Source organism: Leptosomus discolor, chromosome 3 (genome assembly GCF_034619465.1).
Source record: "Leptosomus discolor isolate bLepDis1 chromosome 3, bLepDis1.hap2, whole genome shotgun sequence".
Lineage (NCBI taxonomy): Eukaryota > Metazoa > Chordata > Aves > Leptosomiformes > Leptosomidae > Leptosomus > Leptosomus discolor.
The window spans coordinates 20,609,448-20,636,862 of NC_141393.1; the positions used below are offsets into that span (position 1 = coordinate 20,609,448).

General features: G+C 41.4%; 1 protein-coding gene across 4 annotated transcripts; it reads right to left on the reverse strand.

The window, feature by feature from the left end:
* Nucleotides 1–1,442: 1,442 nt before the first annotated feature.
* On the reverse strand, nt 1,443–26,001 carry ZC3H14 (zinc finger CCCH-type containing 14). Of its 4 annotated transcripts, none has more exons than XM_086461930.1 (16): nt 25,973–26,001; nt 21,717–21,831; nt 19,439–19,479; nt 18,887–19,082; nt 18,369–18,537; nt 16,013–16,173; nt 14,803–14,903; nt 11,960–12,115; nt 10,400–10,474; nt 9,777–9,933; nt 7,806–8,029; nt 5,558–5,678; nt 4,477–4,613; nt 3,328–3,422; nt 2,325–2,431; nt 1,443–1,721 (listed from the first exon to the last, which is right to left on the reverse strand). In XM_086461930.1, exons 2-16 carry the CDS (start codon nt 21,806–21,808, stop codon nt 1,715–1,717), a joined length of 1,839 nt encoding a protein of 612 aa, XP_086318056.1. In that variant the 5' UTR covers nt 21,809–21,831; nt 25,973–26,001; the 3' UTR covers nt 1,443–1,714. The 4 variants fall into 4 exon arrangements, with proteins under 4 accessions (XP_086318056.1, XP_086318055.1, XP_086318057.1 ...); XM_086461929.1 differs by having other exon boundaries at nt 18,117–18,537; XM_086461931.1 differs by lacking the exons at nt 1,443–1,721; nt 2,325–2,431; nt 4,477–4,613 and having other exon boundaries at nt 3,349–3,422; nt 18,117–18,537.
* Nucleotides 26,002–27,415: the final 1,414 nt, after the last annotated feature.

Here is a 27,415-nt window from a genome sequence, read left to right on the forward strand (position 1 = left end):
AGGCAGCGCTAGTTTCCTGCTGCTCTTACAATTTACGATCTCCTCATCTCACACGGGGACGGAAAATAGCTTCATGGTGGCAGCTATTTCCAAAAGGGACAGCTAATGCAGGCATTGGGAAAGTCTGTAGAAAAATAACATAATTTGCAGTCTTTTATCTAGAAATGCATCTCTGCGTTGCTCCGTACCAGGCAAGAGCCCGTCCTCTCCTCCTCCACTCCCCTGTCAGGTCAGCTTAGGAGAGTATTTTACTATAGTTCTTTAAGCTTAAAATCCAGTGGTCTGTTCAGCTTTGTTATGTTTCATTATGGAGCGTGTCAGATAATCCATCCCTCTCGTTTTAACAAGAACAGAAAAAAAGAAAAAAAAAAAAGGTATTTTAAACTAGTCCAAAGGTCTGGTCGTGTATTACTGTAATAAGGATCATGGTTTTAAGTGTACTCCGTTTTGGTTTCCACCATGAACATATAATCCCTGTAACAATGTTGTATGTTTATCTGAAGTATATATCTATATATATATATCTATATATATATATAAAAAAAATAAATGTCAGATTTTTGCATTAAGATTTTTTTAAAATTTGAATATGAACTTTGAGTACTTTATTTCACAAAATAAATGTAAAAAATACTTTCCTGGAGTGTTACGTTTCAGAGTTCAAGACTATATTTGTCAAATTTAAGTTTAAAATATGTAGCTAAAGTTGTTTTCTGATATTGAATGTAAATATTTGTAAAAAGAAATTCTTTTGTATATTTTTGTGAAAACGTAGTTCCCCAAAAGATATGAAAGATTTAATAAAAAAGTGCATTTATGTTACTGCTCAACGTTTTCCATCATTGTAATACCACTTATGTGTATTTATGGTCACTTCCCGGGATTATTTTTTGCAAGGCAAGTCACGGGGGCTTTCCCAGATGAGGTCAGTACAGAGGATGCCCCACAGCCAGGTGCGCCGGAAGAAAAACAGATTCTTCAGAAGGAGATTGAGGGAGGGCCTTTGTCTCCTGGTGGAACTGGAAACGGCTGAAGCTGTTTATGTTCAAGGGAAGTGGTATTTAATTTCGTAGGCTTTTGAAATGGAGCACGATACCACTAATGGTTTAATTGTTCTTGCTTATGAAGCATTTTTGTTCCCTTGTCTTCATTTGTCCCCATTTGGGAAGGCGTCAGGGCACGATGGCTATTGCATAGGAAAAGCGCCCCAGAGCCAAACCACTTACGCTCCTTTTGCCTGTGAGCGGGTGAAGAGTTCGGTCACTGTTTGCCAGGACCCCAGTTCAGCTGTAGCGCGGTACCGAACGTCTGCCGAACAAAAACCACTTCTGGTATGATCCAAACGCAGGAGTAAGGTTCCCAAGCCCTTCTGACACTGTCCTTACTTCCTCCACACACCTGATCTTAGGCAAGAAGCACTACCTAACCAGAACACGAAACACACTTTGAAAGTTTTTAATGGAACTTGAAGTAAAACTTTTCTTACACAGACATTTTCTTCTTACAGTGTAAAAAAAATGTAAAATTGCTCAAACTTACAAACTTGGAAAATTAGAGACATTTCAAGTATGCAATCAACCTCATTTTATGAAAACAATGTATATTAAAAGTTCGAAATGCATGGGTTTTTCTGACGTCCTGTGCCCCTGGTGGTTAATCTTCCCTTCCGCTGCCATCCAAAGGAGGCAAAGTTCAGGCCCAAGTTGCATCATAATCATTCACTGAGGAGAAAGAGAAAAACAATTCACGTAAGTAACAGCCCCACCAGGCTGTGAAGATGACTCGAGAACTGATTTGCATCCTACCCCTGTAATGATTAACACCTTTGTGGATGAGTTGGAGTGAAACGCTCACGGGATTTGACTGCCTTTAATACAGGCCAGTGGCTGCAGCTTTGGGAAGTTTCCTACCAGCTTCTGAAATCAGGGGTAGATGAGAGGAAGGAGCTGTTCTGCCAGGAACACTCCGAGAAACATCTGAACAGTTTGTGGAAAAGACAGCGTGGACACGAGATCAAACAACGGTGGAGCTGATGTTGGATTTTCAGCTCCATTCGGATAAAGCTCAGGAAACACAACGTGTCCGGGTCAGGACATGCCATGCCCTGGCTGCAGGGTCACATCACGTTAGTTCATGGTTACACTACTGAACCCACGCAGGACAGAGGTGTCTCTAACGACAGATGCCCGTAACGGGTATCTTTGTTCATACAGTCTTTGCTGCTCATCACACACACGTTACTCTGTGAGTAAAGTTACATTGCTGACCTAACAACATACACTCTAAACCTGACCAAGAAAATAAAATAAAACAAAGTACCTCACCTGGTTTGAGTTCGGGTCCATTTCAAGGCGTGGCGCGGAGGTACAGCAATAGTTGGGTGGTAGAAAGTGCAGTCTGGTCTCGTACACTGGGTGTTAAATCTACAGTGCTAGAAAGGAAAGCATTTCAGAAGGGACTGCACGAAGCCAGCTGGCTGCCCTCCTGAACAGGCTAACCCTGACTGCGTCACGTGCCGGTTGGTATCGCGGTACGACACCCCCGACAGGTCACTGAAGCAACAGCTACACGGACCAGTAGCATCGGTTCAACCCAACGGCAGAAGGAAATCCTGCGTCAAAAGTATTAACTATGAAGTAGATGCTCCAAAACTGCCCCTGCACGGACAGGTGGAAGTGCCTTCGCTTTTAAGGGCTCACAGAGCTCCGTTTCAGCCGGCCTGTGCGTACAAGTTATGGGCGTGACACAGCATTACCTGAAAGACAGGGGAAAAGCCGGGGTATCTGGCTAAGGATACCCAGGAACAGAGGCCTGGTGGTGAGCCCGTGCAGTCCAGTGGTGTCAGGGCTTGAAAAAGCACTAATCGTACTGGCGTAAGCACAGGCAGGGACACAATTCTACTGAAGTACCCCAGCTACAAACTCTTGTACTGTATAAAGTACACTGCAGGGTAACTGGGCAATCTTTAAAGTTCTTGTGTATTGCAGCACAGGTGAAGGAAGAGCCAAGAGTCTAAACGTAGTCTTAGGCTACAGGATCTCCTCCTCCTCCTCTGCCCCCAGCATCCTGGCTGGGCAGACTTGTGACAAGTGCTATGGCTGGCTGCCTCTCTGTCTGAAACTCCCCGGAAGCATCGGGCAGAAAGATTATTTTAAAATACAATTACCCAAATCCTTTACGTCACTGCTTTTGCATATTCTGTTTCTGAGCTAAAGTTAAAATGTGAAAAGTAAAAGCAAAAAGTGAAACGCTAGTGACATTTCCTGACCCAAAGTAACATATTTTGAGTATCTTTGTAGAAAGGAAGAGATAGGAGAGAATTCTTACTTTTGGGTGGTAAAACGGACATTCCATTTTCTTACAAGCAGGAAAAAACTTGCACAGCGGACTAGCGGGGGATATAGATGGTGTGGGCAGTGGTGCTAACAGCAAAAAAGAAAAACAGGAAGTGAGCCTCGATCAGAACAAACTGCTTTTTTAATACAGTTCCACATAAACCTAAATATATCAACCCTTCTGCAAGAACCTGTTTTATAATACACCAAAGTTCTGCACGAAGTAGGGGAAGCGTATCCCACTGCGCTCAGTGGATCTCATCCCAGGGCAGAACAAGACTATCAGGCAACGGTTAGTCTCGGTGCTTCAGCATTTCAGGACAGAAGGTACCACGGTCACGGCAATGCTTCCACCGAACTCAGCAGAGATGCCGGCAGGCAGAGGCATTCAAATGTCCGATCCAGGCAGCAGGGGGCCTGCTCGGAGCTCCAGCTAAGCGAACTGAACAGCGCCGAGCAGCAGCACACGCCCCAGGGGGACAGAGGAGCTGCTGGAAACGCTACAGGAGATCGGCACCTTGTACTCTGCCTCCTGCCAAAGTAACAACCGCATCGTACTGCGACTGAGGGCTAAGCCACTTGCAAAAGCCCACGACTTCAGCGAGTACTGAAGGACTCCTCCACCTTGGCACTGCTCAAAGGCTCAGGAATACCAGCCCATAACCCAAACACAGCTATTGCCTTCACTGGGTAACCTCATCCCTGAAAGTCATCTCGGCATTCCATTAAGTTAACTCCTACGGTGTTATTAAAGAAAACAAATGTTCATACAAAGACACCCCTGTTTTCCATTTGTGTCAAGCTCTCAGTACAACACGTATCCAATCGAAGAAACAAATGTGGGCAAAACGGCAGTGCTGGCTAGTCCCTCCAGAAGACGGGACTGCTTGTGCAAGCCACTGCTGCACCCTCGCATAGATTTCATAGGGACTCTTCCGTCACAGCATTCAGGGATTTTTCTGATAACTGTTTTTGCAGTAACACTTGATTACTCTTCTTCATTGAGCATTAACAGTTGAAAGAAAATTAAGTCAAATCAAGCAAAAAATTTTTTTTTCACCACTGTCAGTTTCTGCTTCCAAAAATACTGTTTTCCCTTCAGCCCTCTCATTTAAAGCTCAGAAGAACAAGAGGTGCTCACCTGGTTTAGGAGATGGATGGGGGGTTCGTCGACTGGCATGAGTGTAAGGACAGTCTGCCTTAGTGCACTTGGCATCGTATTTACAGTTTGGATGGATGAACAAGCATTTATCAGCAAATTTGCAGTTAGGAAAAACTCTGAGGGAAAAGAAAGTGAGTCATAAGCCCATACTGGGCACAAAATCCCCAGGCAGCTGTAGCGCAGAAAGCCAGGACTGCCACAGGGCTTGCGCGTGTGCGCTAGCTCCCGCCGCAGCAGGGCTGGCGGGGCAGCGCACGCCGACGCGAACAGGTCTGCGTTCGCTCTCCTGGGGACACCCCTCGCGCGCAGTGACCCACCAAACCGCCGCACGCTCAGCGGAGCTGGGCAGCAGAGCTGCTTGTGCCACCGAAGGCGCGCTGTTCTCAGTGTGCCACGCAGAGCAGCACAGGCACCGCAAATCCAGACCTTCGTGCAGAGGGGCGCAGAATTCCCCAAGTAACACGGTTCATCCACTGAGGAGAAAGTGTTACTCTGAATTTAGCTATGTCAGATTTTAAAAGAAAATTCAAATGTCTGAGTAAATGAAGCCACCCGATCTGGTAACATTCATCTCAAACCAGAAATCATTTTTCTGGACGGCTGCTGCTTGTGGAAGAGAAGTCAAAGGCATGGGGTGCATTCCAGAGTTAGCCTCTGCTTCCGAACAGAAAGAAATCCCTGCATTAGTATGTGACGGGACCCTAACGTGTTCAAAGGCACCCTGACGGCTAGCGGTGAAGCACCTCTTGTTTGAAGGAGACACCAATTCCCACATCACTAAGCAACACACAACCACCAGCCTGCACGCACGCTGAACTAAGCTTTCTTCTGCAGGAGCACAGCTGTGACTCTGCCTGTTAAACACATCACTGTACGCTGGCACCCGGCGGACGGGGGAAACAGAAGAAATGACAGGGGGATAACCTAGCTCTGGTCCTACCCTAACAGACTGACACCCCCTTGGAATATTTACTGACACCAAGGGGAAACTGTAGCGCTGAATTAAAAATAAATAAAAATAAAAATAACGCATCAGGTGGATGAGCTGTGCACTACTCACTTGCAAGGTAGTGTGGGGTGATGGTACACACATTCATCTCCATTTTTACAGGCGGGCCAGTACTTGCAGCGCTCAAGCACCTTCTCCTGTTTTTGCAGCACATTTAACTGTTCCATATCCCCTAGGACAGAAAGAAAAAAAACAAGCTGGGACCTTTATGATTCTCTATGCACTCCGGCATACACAATACAGCATAACTGAAATTCCCAGTATTTCCTGTTCTCTCTCCTTTTAACCCAATTCTTGATAAGGCTCTATTATTCAAAAAAATCATGACAGTAAAACATTATGAACAATTATATTACCTGAAGAAAACTTCCAAAACTACAAAGAGAAAGAAGTCATACTATTGGATTGCCAGCTGCCTTTTGGTGACAAAAGATCAAACTTGCACCGTTCACAAGCAAAATAAATTAATTTTCTTCACAAGTCCAAACTGAGGTGTGAAAGTCAAACAGACCAGATCTTCATCAGACAAGACAAAGGTTCTTCAACTGAACCTTAGTTACGACTGTTCTGCTGAGCCATGTGTTAATAATAGCTATGCTTCCTTTCTCCAAGATATTTTTGGCTTTAGAAAATTATTTCAAGAGATAAAGTAAAAAGTCAATTTTTACACTAATCAGATAGGATTTAGTAGTATGGAGGCACACACCAAAAAAGAACCACTTTCACGTAATGTCCTGGGACAGATACTGCATTCACTTCAGTGACCTGAACCCAGGCTCCAGTCCAGAAAAGTATTTTAAGAAATTCCAAGCTGAAGCATTCAACGCCGTCACTACTTTTACGGGAACTTGGGACTTTGACTTTCTCCCATTTAACATTATTTCTAAAACTTCATTCTGCAAATGCACGGCATTTATTCACCGTTGTCCTATTTTTCCAGATCTGCCTAAACCTTTGGCTTTTCAAAGCTTTCCAGGACTGCTAGGCTTACCCCTCTGACCTTACTAGTGACACATTTGCTTCAGCTTCACCCCATCCTCAGCCTCATCTATGCCTTCTCCTTGCAACACTGAAGCCAAACGCTGCCCTGCTGCCAAACCACACCACTTGTACAAATCACTTCCACACGGACCTGATTCTGTGTGAACTTCAGTCACGCCCCTGCTCCTTCTGGCTAACACAGCTAATCAAGTTGAGTCCCTGCCAGAGACCTAACTACAGCAGCAACACTCTCCTGTACCAAACTGCTTCCGTCAGGGACACGACAGAGGCTGTACTCGTAAAAGCACAGATTTGCAAGGGTAATCTCCCAACATGTATTTCACCGTACTAGTAACAACGTGCCAACGGATACACAACATTCCTGTCTTCTTTAAGACTGCCCGATACGCGCAGTACTTCTGCAGCCAGTGGGACTGAAAGGATGTGGACCTGAAAGATCTTTTGCTTTTCCCCCATGGTGCTCTCATAAGTGCACTACACATTTACAGCTGGATCCATGAAATTCAAGAGTTCTCTGTATAGCATCGAATCCTGTTCTTTATTTTGGTCAGAAAATTTTGATGCACTGCTACTATGGAAAATAAAGGTCCTTATTTTTCATAAGATAATAAAAAAAAAAATATGAATCCAAGCATGACCATGTGGCAAGTATTCAACATGTCTATGACAAAACAATATCCTCTGTATTTTTCATCACTGTGTCAGCATTCTAACCAATTCAAACATATGCTTCAGCAAGCAATTTCCCATGTTATTCAAGAGGTATCCTGAATATACAAAGTATATCAAGTAAAATCACACACTGTTTAAGTTCTCCTTTCAGAGATTCTCACGACTTGACTCTACCAACACCTTATACTTAACAGGCTCCTTTTGATACCACAGATCTAGACAGAAACACTAATACCACCTGATGTATTTTTTGAAGTTCAAGGCATGGCAAAATGTTCATCATAAAACCTCCTGTCCACCACCACGGGGACAAACGATAACGGGTCAACCAGAAGTACAGATTTCTGGCAATGAAGACAAACCACATATTCAAAAGAAACCCCCCAATCTTTACCCATACTGAGACGTGTGGAGAACTACCCATGTGCCGTATTGCTCTAGTTTTCCAAGATAAAGGCTTCTAAAGACACGGCCCCACTGAACCACCACATCATTTGCCTAGGGAATATTCTAATTTGAAGAATAAACACCATCATTTTGATTTCTTAAGAATGGTATATCCAAGAGTTCTCACCACAATCAAACCACCACATTAATGTTAGATCCCATTGGTAAGCGTAATTACCATCACAGCTCTCTAGCTGCCTGGTTACAATCTGCATCTGCTGTGCTCGAAGGCCTTTTAATCCTTTGCCGGCACACATATTTTGGGTAACTGGCTTTAATCCTTCAGGTACACACATATCTTCCTCTTCTTGATCAGAAAGGTATCCTGGTGGACTGGGCACACCATCCAGTGTCACGATGAACTTGGGACTAGCAGGTTTCTCTGGCTGCGTAAGCTGGTCTCTATCAAACAAAGAAATGTAGTAAAAATAGATTTTCTGACTCGAGAGGTTTGAGTAAGAGCGAGCTGTGCTAGTAACTAAAAGTAGTACAAGCTAATCTACGGAGACTTACGCAGTAACAAACCTTCTTTTAACACCACTAATAACGTACTCCACCTAACAGTTTGCCTTCTAAGTCTCCCTGAAGCACTAATAAGAAACACAGCTTTCGATGGCATACAGCAGAGAATTTGGTAGGTCCATTTCAGTTTGCTGCATTCTGCTCAACAGATAGATCCAAAAGCTCATTTACAGACACAATTAAATAAAATGGTTAATCTGAGGAATTTACACTTCCGAGACAAAAAGTGAGGATAAATATCATTCTTGGAATCACAAACCTTCTAACCCACAAAACAGGTGTCTTCTCAAAAATGCTGGACAGCACGTTATGAAACAGTGGGTGTAAAAGCTGTTAAGGCCTAGGAAGAGAGAATTGAAATACTGACACTAAGAACTCTGACACTGGGCCTGATCGAAAGATCAGTCTCGCCCAGTAGCCTGTGTCTGACAGCAGTCATGGATAAAAGAGGAAGTATAAAAACAGGGGATGCACATTTTTTCTCCAGTCTTCCACTGTCCTACTCGTTTCACCCGAGGGATTTCCTGAAAGGCATGTGATTCTAAATATTTGGAAACACACCACGGAGTTCACAACAGACAGTGGTGGTATAAACTATGCTTCAATATGAAATTAGGCTAAAAGTAATTACAGTGTAGAATGCCTTTAAGAAGAGAGAAAAACAACACGTTAAAAACATCACTAGCCAGAACTTTCAGGTTCAAGCAGTCAGAAACTGACCCATTCACATGCAAAAACTTACCACTCTCCTGTAGCACAGTCAGTTTTCAACTGTGAGATCGCGAGGTTACCCTTTTGGGTTTGTTTGTTCATTGTTGGGTTTATTTTCAATTAACACTGGCTGTTTAAAGCCACTCGTGCAAAGGAAACATTAACAGTTTCTCAAATGCAGCAGCCCACTGTGATGAAGTACATCACGTTGCTCTGAGTGGTTTTTAACTTAACAGGTAAGATACATAAATCTATTTGGTAGCAGGAGCTATCAAGGCCTTTAAAAAGTTAAGCAAATGACTCTGCATTGGCCGTTGTTCCTTTGGGGAAATGAAAAAACACCCGGAACACATCATTTGAAGCTGACATCAACTTTAACTTTGCTTGGCCAAGCTCACCACTAAGGAGCCTTAAATCACTTGTCCCACATCCCATGTAACTGTGTGTTGGCTTACAGGTACCGAGCTACCTGCACGCAGAACGTTCTGTTCTCCCTCCAGCACTGAGAGCTCAGGACCCACCATTCTCAACATGGTGTTAAAAGACATTTCTTAAAAAATGTAATCTCAGGGCGAAACAGGTATAAAACTAAAGGTAATTTAAGCAAAATTATTACTCAACTGAGATTTCAGAAATCACAACCGCTATGACAAAGAGCAGTACTTTTCAGTTCTTTTTTCTCACAAGTCAAGGACATGCTCAAGCTACAGTTGACCCTGGGAATTATCTTCCATTTAGAAGGATTTCTGGGAGGCTTTTTGCCCCTGCTTTTTCTCCTCTGCTATTCAATGTCAGTACATTTTCCATGGTGTCACAGATCCTGACTGGACTGACGAAGCACAACTATAAATGATTCCATCTAAGCCACAAACAAGCATTCAGACGAAGAACAGTTGTAAAAGTAACAACTTTTTACCGTGTCTGTATTAGACGCCCCGAGAGCACTCGCATTGCTTCTGTAGCCCTCTTTCCCAATTGCTGATTCTGTGGCACTACTTCCTCAGATAACTTGGGCTTCTTCAGGATAAATGACCTAGTATCTGCATGGACCATAGATTCTGCATCATAGTAATCTGAATTGGGAGAAAAATTACACATAAAAGAGAAAAATAAGGTTGTAGTTGTTCTCTTAACTTACAGCATATTTTTTAATATCAACCTATGTTACTGATAAGATAATTTTATTTTGGTTTAATTTCTTACTAGTAGCTTCCAAAAACATTTTTACTTCCTTGCTTGTTCCACAGAAATGGATCAACAAGAGCCACAGGCCATACTAGGCCAGACCAGGAAATGCTGATACTGGAATGGCTGTGCTGAAACAGCACTGGAGGGAGTCCACACCCCTGCAAAATCTCTGAGGCTTTGAACACCTACTGATGTAACGCTTTTATTCCTTAGAGATGTAGAAACTAGAAAATACTAGAAATTAGTACAATTAATTGAAAAGCAAGTTATATTTTAACATTCACTGACCAGTAGTGTTCAATTTGAAAACTAGCAATTTTTATTTAGGAAGAAAAGATCACAAGACTTAACCTTGAGTTACTTGCAAGGTATCTTCAATCACAGGATCAATCTGAAGCCGAGAAGAGAGCTCCTTTTGTTCAGCTCCTAAAAAAACAGTAATTAGAAACATATTTTACTGCACGTCAAAATGAAACTGTAGATTAAAGACCTCAAGCCTATCTTCTAATTCCTTTCACAACAACAAAAAAAAACAAAGAAAAAAGAAAAAAAAACCCAACAAAAAACCCCTTAAACCTCCACACTTCTGACAAAAAGAAGCCATTCTCATTGCTATGAACCCCTTTCTCAGTTTCAGACACAGCAGTAACTTTTCTCCAGCCAGATGGCACGGCAAAATCTAAATACTGAAAGACTCCACCACTGCTCAGTACAAACTAGGTCTGTGGGTACGGCAACTTAGAAAGACCAAGTTCTTCCTCCTCATTTGTAGAGGTGTTGGACTATTCAGAGAATACACACTCAGCTAACTACAAGGGACTACTTCATGGTCTTCTTCAAAGAGGTGAAACAAATCAGAGCAGCGCTGTTCTACATTTGACTGCTGCTTTCTGTAGGTTTCCTATGCAAGCTGTCATTTCCATTTTAATGGCAAACCAGCAAAAATATTTAGCATAAATATCTTCTGTATGTTAACTCAAAGACTGATAAAGCGGCTTCTTACGTACTTTACAGATACAATTTCAACTATTTTACATTGGCAGAAAGATTCCAAATACATCTATATGAGAAATAAGAGACTGAAAAAATAGTGGTTTTTTAAAAATAATGAATATTTACCATATTAATAATGAGTATAAGCTGATGTAAAAAGACCTTATTAGAACCAAATTTTACTCAATAATCTAAATATCCAAACACTTCGCAAGAGTAAACTTAACTTCTTACAGAATTGTTTTTCCACCATCTTATTTCTATGATTCCTTGTAACTAACACACACACACACACATATACTTCTCTCTTTGTAACAAAATCATGCTGAAACGATACTTTGATTGCCTTTAAATGTTATGCCACTATCCTTCAGGAGTTTCATAACACTAGAAGTAAAAACAAAGCTTATTGCTCACAGTTATCCTGGTATCAGCTGCCCTGTAACAGCAAATATAGTACTCCAATATTTACACAAAAAAATAAACCATTAGAACTAGTTGTGTGGTAACAATATGTCAGAAAGAATCTTTTAATATTTCATATGCTGCAAAATTATTTCAAATCTAAAGTATCTTAATTCTCATGCATAAGCTGCATGACAGATATAATTCTACAAGACACTAAGGGAAAAAATGCAAAAGATAGGGAGAAGTTATCCCAGTATAAATGGATATATTTGCTTATTGCATTTGCTTATCCCAAACTGTTCTTCAGCGACATGCCAGGATGCGCTCTGTGTGTGTGTGTGTATCTACCTATCTCTCAGCCATACTGTAGAAAGCTTCTTGGTTTTCAGGGCAGTTCCACACACAACTTTTAATGCTGACTTAAAAATTAAAAGCATTTATTTTCTCCACTCAGCCTGTTGTAAAATGACATTCCCTGGTATACATTTTTAAAGAACATTATCAGATGACCTTGAATTCCTTCAGCTGTCTGCTCCTTTGGCTCTTCTACTTGAAGTGGAGAACTCAGAGCAGGCAGTCTGTTTTGTATATGGATTAATTCTAACTGAGATTCTTCTGGACTAATTCGAGTTCTTGGTGCAACTGGAACAGTCTGTTTCTGCGGAACTTTAAATAGACAATGGTAAATCATTTACATGCAACCCAATCACACAACATATGGTGCTAAAATAACTCTAATAAATTCCTACACACAAACAATACAAAAAACCCAAACACCTGTCTCCATAAAAAACATTTCGCTACTTTCAAAACTCTTAGTGTGAAAGCACATTTGTGCATGTGCATAGAGCACTCAGAACATCTACTTGTAAGACAAAACAGCATGAGAAGGATTAGACCAACATCAGCAAAGTATTCACTCATTCACTTCTACAAATAATTCATTTCTTACTTTCTTATGGTATTGAAATCACTTTTCATTCCACCTTCCATATAAAAAATCATGGATTATCAATGTGTACTTTTCATATGGTGTCAGCTACCCTATGCTAAGGTGCTGGCAAGTAGAATATAGAACTCAATGACAGTAGAATCATAAAATCATAGAATTGTTTAGGTTGGAAAACACCCTTAAGATCATCGAGTCCAACCGTTAACCTGGCACTGCCAAGTCCACCCCTAAACCATGTCCCTAAGCACCACATCTACACGTCTTTTAAACACCTCCAGGGGTGGTGACTCCACCGCTTCCCTAGGCAGCCTGTTCCAGTGCTTGACAACCCTTTTGTGGAAGAAATTTTTCTTAATGTCCAATCTAAACCTCCCCTGGCACAACTTGAGGCCATTTCCTCTTGTCCTATCGCTTGTTACTTGGGAGAAGAGACCGACCCCCACCTCACTACAACCTCTTTTTGAGTAGCTGTAGGCCTCCTTTCAGGTAGCTGTAGAAGGGAACCGGGGGTAGCAGAGTAACAGGTTGATTTATTTGCTTGGCTTCTGCTTAGACCACCAGAACTGGCTGTAAAAAGCTAAGCATATTCTTCCCTTGCCTGAACATCACATCAGCATTCAAATTCTGACACATACAACTAAAATGTACCACTCCGTACTGGACTTGTCATTTACAATCTTACCATTTTGGTTTACTTATGTATTTCAAATCAGCTTTTTTCCACATTCCATTCAAAATACTTTAAAAAGTACATGAAATATTACCTCTGAAGTGGAAGAAGCTGCATGATACTTCAGATAAAACTCACAAATCACCTCTGTATTAAACCACAAAGTGGTGGTTTTTTGGTCTTTCCCCTGAAATATCCTCATGTTGGCAAGCCAAACTAAAAGATCACCACTACTAAAAATCAAGAGCTCTAATTAATTTTAAAGTTTTCTGACTATGTTTTATTTCCTGCCATATTGTTATGTACATAGGAAAGAGCTTCCTGCATCACCTCAAAGTACTGTTCCCTGTGTTGCTGCTTCTTCCACCATAAACACTCCTTGCTAGATAACTGGCATCAGAACTTACGGGTATCAGTGCTCCTACCTTTTTTTCTAACAAACTGCTCATTCTGCTTACCATCTGGAATGAAGACAAGCTCCTAATACTTGGGAGGCACTTATGTTATTTGCCATTAATGAAGAAACATAATTTCATTCTAGAAGTTCATTTACTGTACGAAAGACATTTTGTAAGCAGTCGAGCAATTCAATCGTTTACTAGAACTATTCTTAGTTGATTTTTCTTCAATTCTAAGTTTGGCAACAATCTTTATTAGTCATCCATACAATTTATTCTGTTTTAAAACCAGCTCACTCCAGAACCCATTTCTAACACACACGGACACCTCCTCCAATTCAAGAGCCTTTGAACAGAGAAAAATCCATACACACCACAGGCCTTTAGAGCTACTTATCAGCACCTATGCAACCCTGAAAATACAAGTAACAACAAGAAAACACAGAAGAAGTTCACAATGACCATTTTGTAAACATGTTAATGTAGAAGGAAGATACATGTTCCTTACAGTTAGTTTGCAGGTTTTGAAAGAGAGCAGGCAAGAGATTTTGGATCTTTCAGTGTTGCTCCAGATGGCATAAAAGTCATGGTTTAGGTAGTTTATTGAATGTCCCCTCCCTGGCAATGTGCAATGCTTCCTGCTGACAACCCTAGGTTTATCACCACCCAGTGAAACGAAAGCACATGAGCTAATAGCTGGATTTGCCCTTCTTCAGCAGAAGTCCCTCCTAGGTAGGAGAACTGAATGCCTACACACAGGCAACTGCTCAGTTGCTGGATCAACTGCAACTCGGTACCAAAAACCACTGAACTAAAATTGCAGCCTCACCATTTAGAGACAATACACGCTGATGTATCAATCAGTATGTTGCTTGGTTTTTTTGCGCTTCTATTACCTGTATCCAGTGCATTTTGACTTTTTGCTGCTCAGCTTTTTTCTCCTCCCCTCTCAGAAGGAAGGAAGAGGGTGCAGAAAGGGATAAAAGAGCAACCAATTAGATCAAACAACCTGCCTAATGCGGAACACCTTCTCCTTGGCAACTATTAACTTCAGAAAACTTCTGGCACTTCCATTTCGCCTCTCAACACTTTACAGACTTACTATATTGATTAATATATTTTAAACAACTCATTCCTCTCTTGTTTATGCTTTCATAATTCAGCACTGAAGATTAATGTAGTGTTCACAGGACATGGAACATCCCTTATGTGTATCACTAACACGAGCTATTTAACATTCTGTTCTATCTCTAGGTGCTACCTTTAGCTCGGATTTATAAAACAGGGCTTGGAAATATTACAGCTTAGCACGAACAAAAATAATGCTTATTACCAGTGGAATAATTGGTTGTTTTTGTAACGGATTCTTGTGCTTCTGAGATTGCTTTCAGTATTAAGTTCTTATTGGCCTGTTTTGAAGGTGGCAACGAAGGTCTAAGGGAGAGAACAAAATAATTAATTGTACACGAATTGCAACAGCAACTGTATCCACGTTAAACACAGATATTTCAACAGGTTAACACAGTTATGTGTAATACTGATATAAAAAAAATCATCATCTAAAATCACTTTATCTGTATTTGTTTTCAGCTTGTTAACCCATTCTCTGACTGGGCGGGGATCTACAAAATGCTCTCAAAAATGGAAGTCCAGAGGCATGATTTCACCTCGCAGCTTAAGTTACTGTAAACCCATGCTGCATCTGAAAGGCACCAACTCTGTCATTCATTTTCTCCCACCTCTGCCTCTCACACGCCTGTTGCTACATTTGTGTTGGCACTAGCAATCGTTCAGCTGCCCCAGCGAGTTAAGTTCCAGCTGAAAAACGACTCTATCGAAAACATACGGCTGTAAAAAACCCTTTCTGTTTGTCTTTGAACATGAACGATAGGGATGTTTAAAGCAGATAAATGTGCTGTGGCACTGAAGATAAATTCAATAAAGCGTACTAACTTAAAACAAATCTTTACAAGCCAGCACTGGAGACTGGTAGAACCATCCCTTCCATAGTTTAGATGTTTTTCCTCTTACCGTCGAAAATCAGATACAAACCACTGATGTACTCTGACTGACACCTGACATTCAGGCAGAATGAGAGAGCAGGAAAAAAATGAAAAAAACTCTCAAGTCTTCTGAAAAGTTAAAAACACCTTAAAGAACAAGTGATAATTGGTTTGAAAACTATTCCTGAAATAAGAACAAAGCAATTAAAACTGGAAAGTTATTTTACCACATTAAATACCTGATCTGAAACATGCCAACATTCGCCAGTGAACTTTTCCTAAATAGTGTGAAGTTTCACATTCCATTGTAGCTTATGCACAATAATAAAATCAGGTTACAAAATCAGAAGAAAAAAGGCGGCATAAACAGACATCTCAGCCACAGAGTTGTGAGACAGTACAAAATATATAAAAATGGCTTAATGAATTTTGTCTGTCAGTTCTCAAAATGGCAAAAGTTTTCCCCCACCTTCCACTGCAAAGTTTTTGCTCCTTAAATTTATTCTGGAAACCACACAGAATCACTGAGATCATAAGTACCTTCTTTCTGGCTTCGCAGGTACAGACACGCTGCTGGAGATGCTTCCTGTTCGCAATCCATAGTCTTCCTCCTCCTCCTCATCTTCCCCATCATTACAGAACTTTTTCACTTTGACTACTGAGCTTACAACAGGCAACCGCCTCTTCCTGGACCCTTCTTCCTACAACAAATAGAGCAGCCAAAACAATTCATTTAGCATAAACATGTATTATTAATAAGACAGCAAAGAAAATACTGCAATTCTACCTAGAGCCAGAAGATGGAGAACTTCCATTCAAGTTGCGAGTCTACGACTACTGTACTGTCTGCAGAAACAAGTGACAACACTAGAGACTATGAAAATCAGCAATATTTACACTGAAACATTTCATTAAAAAGGTAACTGTAAATAACATTTAGAAAAGGAGAAGAAAAAAGTCTAACGTACAGACAATTTACCCAACATCTACAGAAAAGGCAGGGTTTTCTAAATACATTCGTATTACCCTTCAAGATATACCTGCTGAAAGCCTGATAAAGTGAAATCAGTATGAATTACTTTCTCCTCTGTATCAACTCTAACTTCAGATTATAGGATTAATTTCTAGCAAGCTGACATATTCCAATGGATGCTAATAGCTACGCAGAGCCAGGATAGTCCCTTTTAGGCAGTGCCAGGTCCCTGTTCTGATGCAGCCAGTCACTACCACCGCAGTACACATGGCAGTGACAAATTTAAATGCTACACTGCATGAAAGCATAGGAGAACACACACATCAATAATTCCTGTAGGAACCATCACTCAGCACCGAACTATACAGGAGCACAATGAGGCATCTGCATGCCAGGTTTGTAGACAGTCCCCTTCAAATGACCCCATATCCTCCAAGGAGGAAGAAATATCCTAAGGGATGTACCTGGATTACACCAATATAGAATACAATACAGTAAAAAACCCAATACCTAAAGAAATTACCTTTTTAAAGGTAAAACTTCCCAGAGCACAAGAACTCATCTAAGAGAAGGCAGAATACAGCAAAGGTCCACAGTTCTAAGAAATGCTCCTGAAACAGTCCTCTTCTGGACATTATTCATGAAATAGTCATAGAAGAAAACTGTCACAAGACCTTTTTCTAACATTTCCAAGGAGAGATATGACTGTCATTCATCAATGATTTATGTACAGCCTTAAACAAATCACTATATTCTCACTCTCACTTTCCCATCATCTTAAAACACAAGGACCTCAGCACATATCTCTGTAAAGCATTCTAGACTTCTGAATACAATTCACTGCCCTTTATACAGAAATAAGTAAGTAGTGCAAAGACAGAGAACTATATAAGCAGTAATAAACACAGACGCACTTGGAATACAAGGTATGTAAAATTCCTGCTTCATTACAACATTAGCAGCCTTAAACTTCATTCCTCTCACAAAGGGCGCTCAAGTGATTGATATGGATAGTCTTAAAACAATCAGCTAGGACTATCACCCTGCCTGGCTTAGTCTGGCCTCCAAAGTATGTAGGGCAGCAATCACCTTTTAGTTTGTGCTTGTACAACACCCATCCCAAAGAGTTCTTAAATGCCATGGTTCTAAATAGTGTAATAATCCTAATAAGCAACATATCTGGGCTTTAGGACTAATACATATGTAGCACAGGTATGAATAGGGTTGGACTAGATGACCTCTAAAGGTCCCTTCCAACTTAAACTATTCTATCAGTAAACAGATCCCAAAAATACTGATTTACAGGACTGGGTAAAGCTGGAGATTTACATAGCACTTATGGAAGATCATCCTGTTCCAATGATCTGAAGATCAAAATTATTATTTTGATTCACCATGTGCATCGTAATGTGCTAACCCATTAGTCCAACTCAATATGGCATGAAGATGTACAAGCTAATTAACTCTGAGATGCAGCAACCTGTCAGGTGATGATGTTAAACTATGCAATCCCTTTTTGTCAGTGGACCCAAAGAATGAAATCCCAAACCTACTGGGATCAGTAACAGAAGTCCTTCGATTTCTCTGAGGTCAAGATTTTACTGGAAGTGCACGTAGTAATTCAGGTTCCTAGCAAGTGTAAAATACTGCAATAGTTTAGATCGTACTAACCTCACTGCCTACTTTATCAGCACTAAGTTTGGAGGTGGGTCTGTAACTTTCTGCTAAGCTGCCAAATGCTTCTGGACTGCACAGCTGGCCTGTTTCCAAAGACCTGCAGCTCTGTGTGTCTAACTGCCGGCTCCCCTGTGAGTTGCCCTGTTGGGACAATCTGTGCACATGCACAGTGCCATCTGCACTCCTGCTAGCTGGTGGTCGGTAGATTTCAGCAGAAGGACGAGAAGAACCATAAGTTACAGTTACAATAGGTTTCTTCCGTGACAAAGGATTCTCCTGCACGAAGTTCAGGTCTTCATCAATTAGATCATCTGGTTCAGGTTTAATGTCAATTACAGCTTCAGAAGGTGACAGTTCCCTCAAAGGCTTGACTGTAGATGTTAAGCGGGATGCAGAGCCATCTTCACAAGACTGCCTGATAAAATAAGAAATTGTCAACTATTAATCATCTGCAAATAGAGTTCTGGAAAATGAGAACTGTCTTTTATACAAAGCCAGCAGGGAAGAACCATGAAGGTATTATTGTTTATACAAACCTAACACACTGATTGGTATTTTTAGTTTGGTTAATCTAAGTCCATCCGTTGCATTAATAAAACGGATCTGAACTCATAATTTAATGTTTTTAATGAAACAAATTGTAGCAATGCTTTACTCTTCAAAAGTACTTTGATCTTTCCAAGTATCTGTGCTCTTCAGAATGGCTACTACAGTCACACAACTACTAATGTCTGAATGTGTCTGTAAGTAACGAGAAGGTTTACCGTGAAGCAGTGTTCCTTTGCTCCTGTGAGCTAGTTGAGACTCTTGAGTCGTTTTTTTCAGCCCGAGTGCTGGAAACTGCAAGAGGTGGCACTATATCCTCACGCCTCCTCTCATCACTCACACACGAGCTGCTTTTGCTGGAAGGAAGGTTGGTCTCAAAGACAGTAGATTCTGAAGATTTCACACTGGTCGGTTCTGTGGAGACAGGCACCTTTCACTTTTACATCAAAGCACAGCAATACAGATGTTGTAGCAAAAGTAGCTAAGAAACTCCAAATAAGACATTGTGCAGATCTGGAAACACATGAAGCTGAAAGCTGTTTCAGCTGAAAATATCAGCAAGAAACACCTGGAAATAAATTATGGACTCAGCAATAAATTCTTTATCTCAAAATACAAAGCAATTTTCTAAAGCGTCAGGACCCAAAAGACTATATAGCTTGAAAATTAACAAAACAACGAGCTAAGATCTTTTTTGAAACTCATTAGACATGCAACGCTACACAGGAAAGATAAACCTACTTTCACTCAAAATTCATTTTCTTACTTACCAGTAGTCACAGATCGCAGCTTATCCAAAACACCATGGAGCCTGAAATAGATGTGTGACAGGGAAGGAAGCAAAAGAGAAAACTTTAACTTACATTCAGAAACCAACTCCCTTTCCCCTCCTATAGCAAGCATCTAATTTATCTAAAACTTTACTTCCAATCAACTGATACATGTTTAACCTCAAAATAGAGGCTTTAAGTATCTCGCCTCCAGTGAGTCTTCATACATGCAGGTAGGGTATTCATCACATCATCTACTTTTGGCATTTAGTTGGTTTACATAATTAAAGCCAGTACTTCTCACTCTTTCACTACAATGAACAGTGCGAGTTAAGTGTCTTCAAAAGCAACAATTCAAAAAAGCCTGAAGTATAGCTGAAAATTTTACTTTGCCTATAAACTTTAATTACACACCAGAGTTAAACATAATTCTAAACACAAACCTAAACAAAATACAATTCACAGCATTTAACATACTCAGGATTCTTCCTGCTTGTTTTGTATACACCAACAATATTGAGACATGCTGCTGAGCAAAAACAGCTCAGCCAGGCACTACATTTGCTGTTTGCCTGTGAAAAAGGCCCCAAGCTGAAGCAATGCAGAAAATCAAAAGGTTATAGAACAATAAGGCTGTTTAAAAATTAACATGCATTACAGTGAAAAGAAAAAAATCCCAACACTTAAATGCATATCCTACTTGGAATTCAAACCTGATTATGGGCATCTCCAGTATCAGAAGGGACTTAAGGACTGAAACTGGGAAAAGTAAGACTGTATGTGAGTATAAGGAAGGCTTATACCCACCTCCTTGTGAGTTTTCACTAGAACACTCTTAAAAGTTTCAACTGAGCTCTGCTGATGCATATCAGTTTTCACACTGACCTCCAGATAACTGTGATCTGACACTTGGTTCAGACTAAGAAGTGTCAGCCAACCAGCAGGATTGCCAGGTCTGCCACAGAATTCTGTGAAACTTTTGCCAGATGACCCTGAATTACCAGCTACAGAGACAAACCAAGGAAGGCAGACCTTGTTGAGTACTGTATTTAGCCAGAGACACCATGTTTAAGAATGTAAACATCCTGGGTTGCCTTCAGAAGACATAAAAGCATATAAAACTCTCACCTACAATGCTATTTAACTTTTTTTCCACCAGTCCTCTTACAGGTTATTGCATAAGTTTCATCTTGTTTTCTTTCCCATCATTCTTTTAACCAATACCTACTTTGTTACCTGACAAAGCACTCTGACACTGAATTTGTATTTATAAGCACATGTGGATACTGAATCAAGATTAAGCGACTCATTACATTTGGAATTTAAGCAGGTGTCAAAACCAGCAGGAGGTACAGTATCTACATGCAGCTGATATCCAGTTCTAAACATATATTAAAAAAATATTTTTTATTTCTCTTCCCTGCTGAAATTCGCTTTCTCAACATTTTTTTTTTTTCCCAATAAATTTTCAGTTTCATTTACAAAGCCATAAAAGTGTTTTCTGCTACATATTATTGTGTTATTTCTTACCGTATATCAGGATTCAGTCAAAACCCTAGTACTGGAATTACCCCACCAACTTGTAAGTGTCACTAATTTGTCTGAGTCCCAAAACCAGCATAAATTAATGCACCCTGTCAGGAGTTTAGGAAAGAGTTTATCTGCTGCTAATTCATTCTGGTCACAATGATTCTGGGGTTCTACTTGTGTTTTGTAGACCTGGGTGGTGGTAACAAATAAACAGCCCGAGAGGTGGGAATACCTAAGCATTCGGTGTTAAGCCTTGACAAAGACGGTATACAGAATTAGAACCTCTGCTCATCTGTCCTGATATAGTAATTCCCATGCACGACAGCAATCCAAAGCGCTATTAGCGTAAAAGCAAAGAAGTTTGGTTTTGAAGAACTATTTTACACCTAACTACAGTGAATAACACTCTCATGTTCACAGTGGGCTTTGCAGGAGTATTATTTTTTTTTTTAAGTCAACATATGGCCCTCACTTACCTGAGCATTTCACACTTCATTCAAAAATTTGACTAGACTTATGAGCAAACAAAGAATATAAGTCCTCTAGTTCTTTGCCACTTAACAATCACTGCAATAGCGGTTGTTGACAGACTAAAAATAATTTGCTTATTAGGCCTGCAAAGTGAAAGTTTTGATTAATGTAAATTACACAATAGGAAGATAGGTAACTTCTTAAATTCCCAGGTTTCCCTTATAGAAAGCAGTCCTGATTACTGCTAAAAAGTGCAACAAGTAGCTTATGAACATACCAGACAGTAAACCTGACAGTATTGTTTCCAAGGAAAAGGGAAAGGTCTTCTGTCATCTGCTCCTGACTCTTCTTGTTGGCCACCATAACCATAATATAATCAGGGAGCTCTTCATCTAATAGAAAAAGAAATATGTTGTTTTCAAGTATAATAAATCATAAAAGACATAGCAAACATCCTGAAACATGCAACCAGATTTTTTTTCCAGTCTTACTATAAAGAGTCTGCAGGAAGAGGATTAGGTAAGCAAATTAACAAGACTTGTATTTCCCCTGAGGTTCAATACAAGTTTCAGCTATGAGTGAGGAACAAAAGATCTTCAACTTCAGATGCAAATAAGATGAAGATAAGTTTGAAGTATTTAAAGAGTAAATAAAACACAAAAAGGACAAGATAAAAGAAAGCCACTCTGCTGTCTATATCCTTTTTACTTGAACACTAACAACCATCCACAATTTTTATCAATTCAAATATTGCCAAATATAGCACCTTATCCTTGTCAAATTTCCTTCAGTTACAAACACCAAAACAAATAAATATCCCTTTCTGATCTGTGCATTAAACAAATCAAAACTGCATTAACCTCCAGATTTTCCATCAAAAAAACCCAACCAAAACCCAGCAACCCCGAGAGTCTGATTCTCTAACTCCCTAACGTGTGCAATTTCATGCACAGTGAGAAACCCACTCCCTTCTGGACTGCTCACACAGGGTACACCTGCTCATCAGAACGGACAGGAAGGTGCTCTGAATCTGACATTAACAGATCAAGGACTTGGGGAGTTTGGTATTCGGCTTTTTACTTTGGCCTACCTCTGATCTACTCTGAAGGACTGAATGGCGCATTTGTTGCTCAAGGGCACATACTTCAATTTAGTTTAATCAAACACCTCACGCTCTCCAGTGCCACTCCATGACATGAACATAACAATAGTAAGTGGAATATAGTGGGAAATCCACTTCAAATTGCAAATTTGAACGAAGGTGCTAATATATCTGTACTCATTCCATCAAGTTAAGTCTCTACACAACATTAAAAAGACCTAAAAATGAAAAATCTTAAATAGAAGTCAAACTACAGATCAAAAATTGCCTTTCTTCTATGTCTATGTACCCTGCAAATAATTCACCTGTACCCCAGACTACAGAAATAACATGCACGCATTGCACCTGCACTCCGCTATCACTATTCAAGTGTTCCAACATAACAAATTCCTAGCCTAAAATTTAACTTTTTTTTTAATGTAAAGTATGAGTTGTGCAAGATGGATAGATACCCAGATCTAGAAACTTAGAACGAATTTTATTTTTTGGTCTAGCTACTTTTAAACCTGATCAGATCCTCAGGTGGTTCAACATATGATAAAAGAAAAAGATATTTTAAATATAGATCAAAACATAAGTTAGCATAATTACCTGTAACAGTACAATAGAGGGAGAGAGACAGACAGACAACCACTTCTCTCAGTGACTGCGTTGGCTTACGCCAACTTAAACTGTATGCAATATTACAGCCTTTTGGAAATTTTGATAGTTGATGAATATTTAACTATCTTTCTTTTGCTTCACAGGTATGAATTCTTCCTTTGTAAGTTCTACACAACAAGTAAGTTTCAACATGTCTTGTTGTAGAAGACCTTTCAAAAGAAAAGAACTAGCAGTTACAGAAAGAAACAAAAGCATGGTCTTGCTCACAGAGGATAGAGTGAGGGAGAACTGATTTCTACCAGTTACCTAAAAGAAACAGAGTTTTTGAAAAACATTACATGAAAAGTTGTCCAAAATACTCTAGTCAAGAAAAGAAACCCCCCCAAAAAATAGAAATTTGGAAACAGTGCTTCAGAACAAAAAAAGAGGCCAAGGGAAGTCAGACTTGGCAATAAAGAATAGGAAGTTATTTAAAGAAGTTCAGAAGCTGACCAAGAACAAAGTGCAGACATCGTTTGCTGATCTTGGGAAGTGCCCTCTGAATACAAGAAACAGAAAGAAAATAAAAACAGAGGGAGAATAATCAGCCATAGTTGGAATCAAAGACTACTAGTATGATACCAGCATCTTGGTATTAGAGATAAAAAAGACTTTTTCAGAAACACAGGAAAAAGCAGACAAAGAATCAAGGACTGAGAAACTGAAACCTGGAGTAACAGTAAAAAACCAAAAATGAGTTACTGAAAAAGACAACTTTTGAGATGGTGAAAAAACCACTATCTTACAATGAAAAAATTCTAAACACAGTTCCTTGGCACCTGCTGAGTTCAGAACATCAGCTCCTAAGTAACTCCCTTCTATGGAGTCAGTTTTGATTCCGTAAATACAATGGTCCCCTTTAAATAGGAAATAAGTTGAATTCAAGATCAAACTACAAACTTTGAACTTGGTCCTGCAACTCATGGGATCTCTGAACTATGTTCTCAATTCCCTTCCTTCACCTGAAATCCAAGAAGTATCACAGACAAGCAGGCAGTTGCAGGACTGAGGTATTCTGCTTCCAACAGAACACTGTGTTAAGTTACCAACTTTTACTGCTGTAAAAACTAGCTGCAATATCCACTTAACTCTGGATTCGGGGGGAAAAAAAAAAAAAAAAAAGAAAAAAGAAGACAGACATTCTCACTACTTGTACCTCCCTCCACACAATCCAAAATAATATCTCACCCTGCCTCGAAGATTCAGTTACATACGTTTCATCAACATTACCTTAATGCAGCTCTCAGTTTTCCATATAACAGTCAAGCTCTTACATTTTGCAGATTTGTCCTACGTAATGTTTCTGACATGGCCTTTCCACCTGCTAAAATACTCAGCCTATCTCTGTCTTACAGTAGTATCCTTTCTCCTAATTTTGACAAATGTCTGTCTCACCCTGAATTCAAAAAAGCTGTTGAAAAGATGCCTAAGAAAGACTGACTCAATCTCAAGAGTGGTCACAGGTTAACTGCTCCTATATTTGCAAGGATGTTGCTTTTCTCCTTGTGCTTCAAAGAAACTTCCTTAAATATTCACAGAAACATCTTTTATTTTTCTTTCAAATCCCTTGCCACCATTTCTCCTTGAAAGGGGAGACTGTTAGTTCATTCCTTTTAGTTCTTCATACACTGATGTCCATGTAGTGCCTCCTCTTATGCTTAGACTATACATATTTTGTGAAGTATTTTTCTTTCATACTAATCCAGCACTTCAGATAACTCACCCCATGCTTAAAGCTTCTGTATGCAGTACTCAATAATAAGGAAATACACTACTCCATCAACTAGCTAGTTGTTTCCTATCTAACGGCAACAAACCTAAAGAAGATTGCTAAACGCATGACAAAACTTACCAACATAAGCCCCCAGCTCCTGCAACTTTCCTTTTATAGCACCCTAAAAAATAATAAAATAGCATTTAAGGGACCAAGCAACAAAGTACTTCTAACCGCAAAACGGTGGGAGGCTTAGCAAAGTTTTTCTCATTAACTGTTTGAACATGTTGGTTTAACCTGTTACTGCTCTTATTTCCCACTGCTCCTGATACAAACGTTCTAACAGTGGGGGACTGCCAGCAGAATAGCGAGAACTGCCAGGAATCTCACACACTCTACCATATTTCATATATACCAGTTCCCAGTGCCACCAGACAACCTCCAAGTCCCAGCTGTCCTTTTTTAAAGCTGAGACCATCGAGGCTCATAAGGTGTGAAGAAAACGAATCCCCGATGGTTTGACAAAAGGTCATTCCCGGCTCAGCAAGAAAAAAAAAAACCTGCCAGGATTTTCAAACTGTGATCGCTGAGTGGGAGCAGCCGACAAGATCCGCCGGTGACGGGGCTTACACCAGAAGGCCCGGCCGCGGCCCCTCTCCCTCCCGCGCAGCCCCCAGCTCTGGGCCCGGGTCCCAGGCGGGCCGCGGCCGGGCGAGAACTGCAGCTCCGGGAAGAGACGGCAGCTGCCCTCCGGGGTACGGCAGGACCCTGGCTCCACTTCCCAAAACGACTCTCCTGCTTGTACCCCTCCCCGGGGAGCCCCGGGGCCGAAGGCCGCCCGCCGCCGGGAGCTCCCGGTAACCCCGGCCTGGGTGGGGGTTCATTCCGCCGCTTCCTTCCGCCGGGGGAAGGGGGCTCGGCGCTGCCGCGGCCGCGGCGCCCCCGCCACCTCCGCGTCTGAGGGGAGGCCGGAGGGAGCCGGGCGCCTCGGCCAGCGGCCGGGCCTGCCCCCCACAAGCGGGGTCAGGCCGCTGCCGTAGGCGGAGAGGGAGCGACCCGGCTGCTTCTCTCTCACCCGGATCTTGCGGCTGATCTCGGTGCCGATCTCCATGGTCGCGCTGCCCCAGTCCCGTCTCTTCCCGTCGCGCCGTGCCCCCTTCCCCTCCCGCCGCGGCCTCCCGGCTCCGCTCCCGCCACAGGCCCCGCCGGCTCTGGAGCGTCGCGCCGGAGAGTGCGAGGCCTCCGCCTGCAGCGCCCCCTGCCGGGCGCGGACGTGCCTCCGCGCCGGCCCCACGCCCGACGCCTGCTCTCGGCGGGGATCGCCGCGGCGGGAGCGGGCCGGGGCGCGGTGGGGTACGGCCCGGTGGGGTACGGCCCGGTGGGCGGCCGGGCAGCAGCGCGGGGGTGAAAGGTGCCCGCGCTCGCTCCGACACCCTCAGCAGCCCAGTCTGCTCCCCCCTCGCCCAGCAGCGCCCCAGCCAGCTCCACGGCGCCCTCCGCGCTCGGGCTGCAGCCGGCGCAGGCCCCGAACGGGTGGGCGCAGCCTGAGGCGGTGGCCGAGGGGAGGAGGGGGTCGCGCAGCCCCGGCTGGCGGGCGGGGAGGCCTGGCCGCTGTCACCGCAAACCGCTGCTGAGGCCGGGCAGCCGCGGCACACTGGGGAGTCTGGCCCTCGAGTAAAGAAAATAAATGTGTCTTTTAGCATATTTGTAAATAGTTGCATGTCAGAGGGTCTACATTACCCAAGTGGCACACTCAGGTTTTTTTAAGTTGCATCTTGCCTCATTCCTGGTTTTTGTAAAACTGGTTTATAAAGCCCTGCCAAATGGCTTTGGTTCAGTATGAATGCCACAGGATTAACTACAAGGTTGTTTTAATATTAATGCTCTCTTAAATAGTATTAAATTGAAGATTTAAGTATTTATTTGTTAAAAGCCAACTATATTGTGGTATAGCAATACACAAAGTGTCAGAGTAACTTTTAATGCCATAGCTATACTATAAAAATATTTTCCTATTGAATTTTAGTTTTGTCACCCCATGTTAGACTCCTAAGAAGCCTTAAAATACCATACTTTTTTTTTTTTCCCCTTAGAAAGACATTGCAGCATCTACTAGTCTAACTGCTACAAGGAATCAGTTGCAGAAAGAGGAAGAATTCTGTGGAAGTCATGTTTGAGCCATACCATTTATCTTTTGCACCAATGTCCCCGCTGATTTAGTGAGTACTAATGTTAGTAGTATTAGTGAGTTCACCTCAGCTGATTTAGTGAGTAGTAACATTACAGAAAGCCCAGCCTGCAGATAAAGAGTCTTCTACAAGAAATGCCACTAGGTAAAATAAACTCCAGGCGTTGCAGTTAACAGCTGTATTAATCTCTTTCTGCATCACTGCTCTTAATATAAACCAAACTTCATACAGAGATAGCCTAGACTAATTATTGCTAATGATCTGAGCTGTTTGCCTGACTATACTTGTACTATACTGGTGTTACAGTGAGATACAACTAGTAACAGATT

Excerpts from the sequence above, each read along its gene's own strand:
- ZC3H14 (XM_086461929.1), bottom strand. The coding sequence starts at position 21,808 with ATGGTTATGGTGGCCAACAAGAAGAGTCAGGAGCAGATGACAGAAGAC. Across the intron at positions 5,679-7,805 it reads GCAGCTAGAGAGCTGTGATG|GGGATATGGAACAGTTAAAT; the intron begins GTAATTACGCTT and ends TTTCTGTCCTAG. Across the intron at positions 2,432-3,327 it reads GTCCGTTTTACCACCCAAAA|CACTGTAGATTTAACACCCA; the intron begins GTAAGAATTCTC and ends TTTCCTTTCTAG.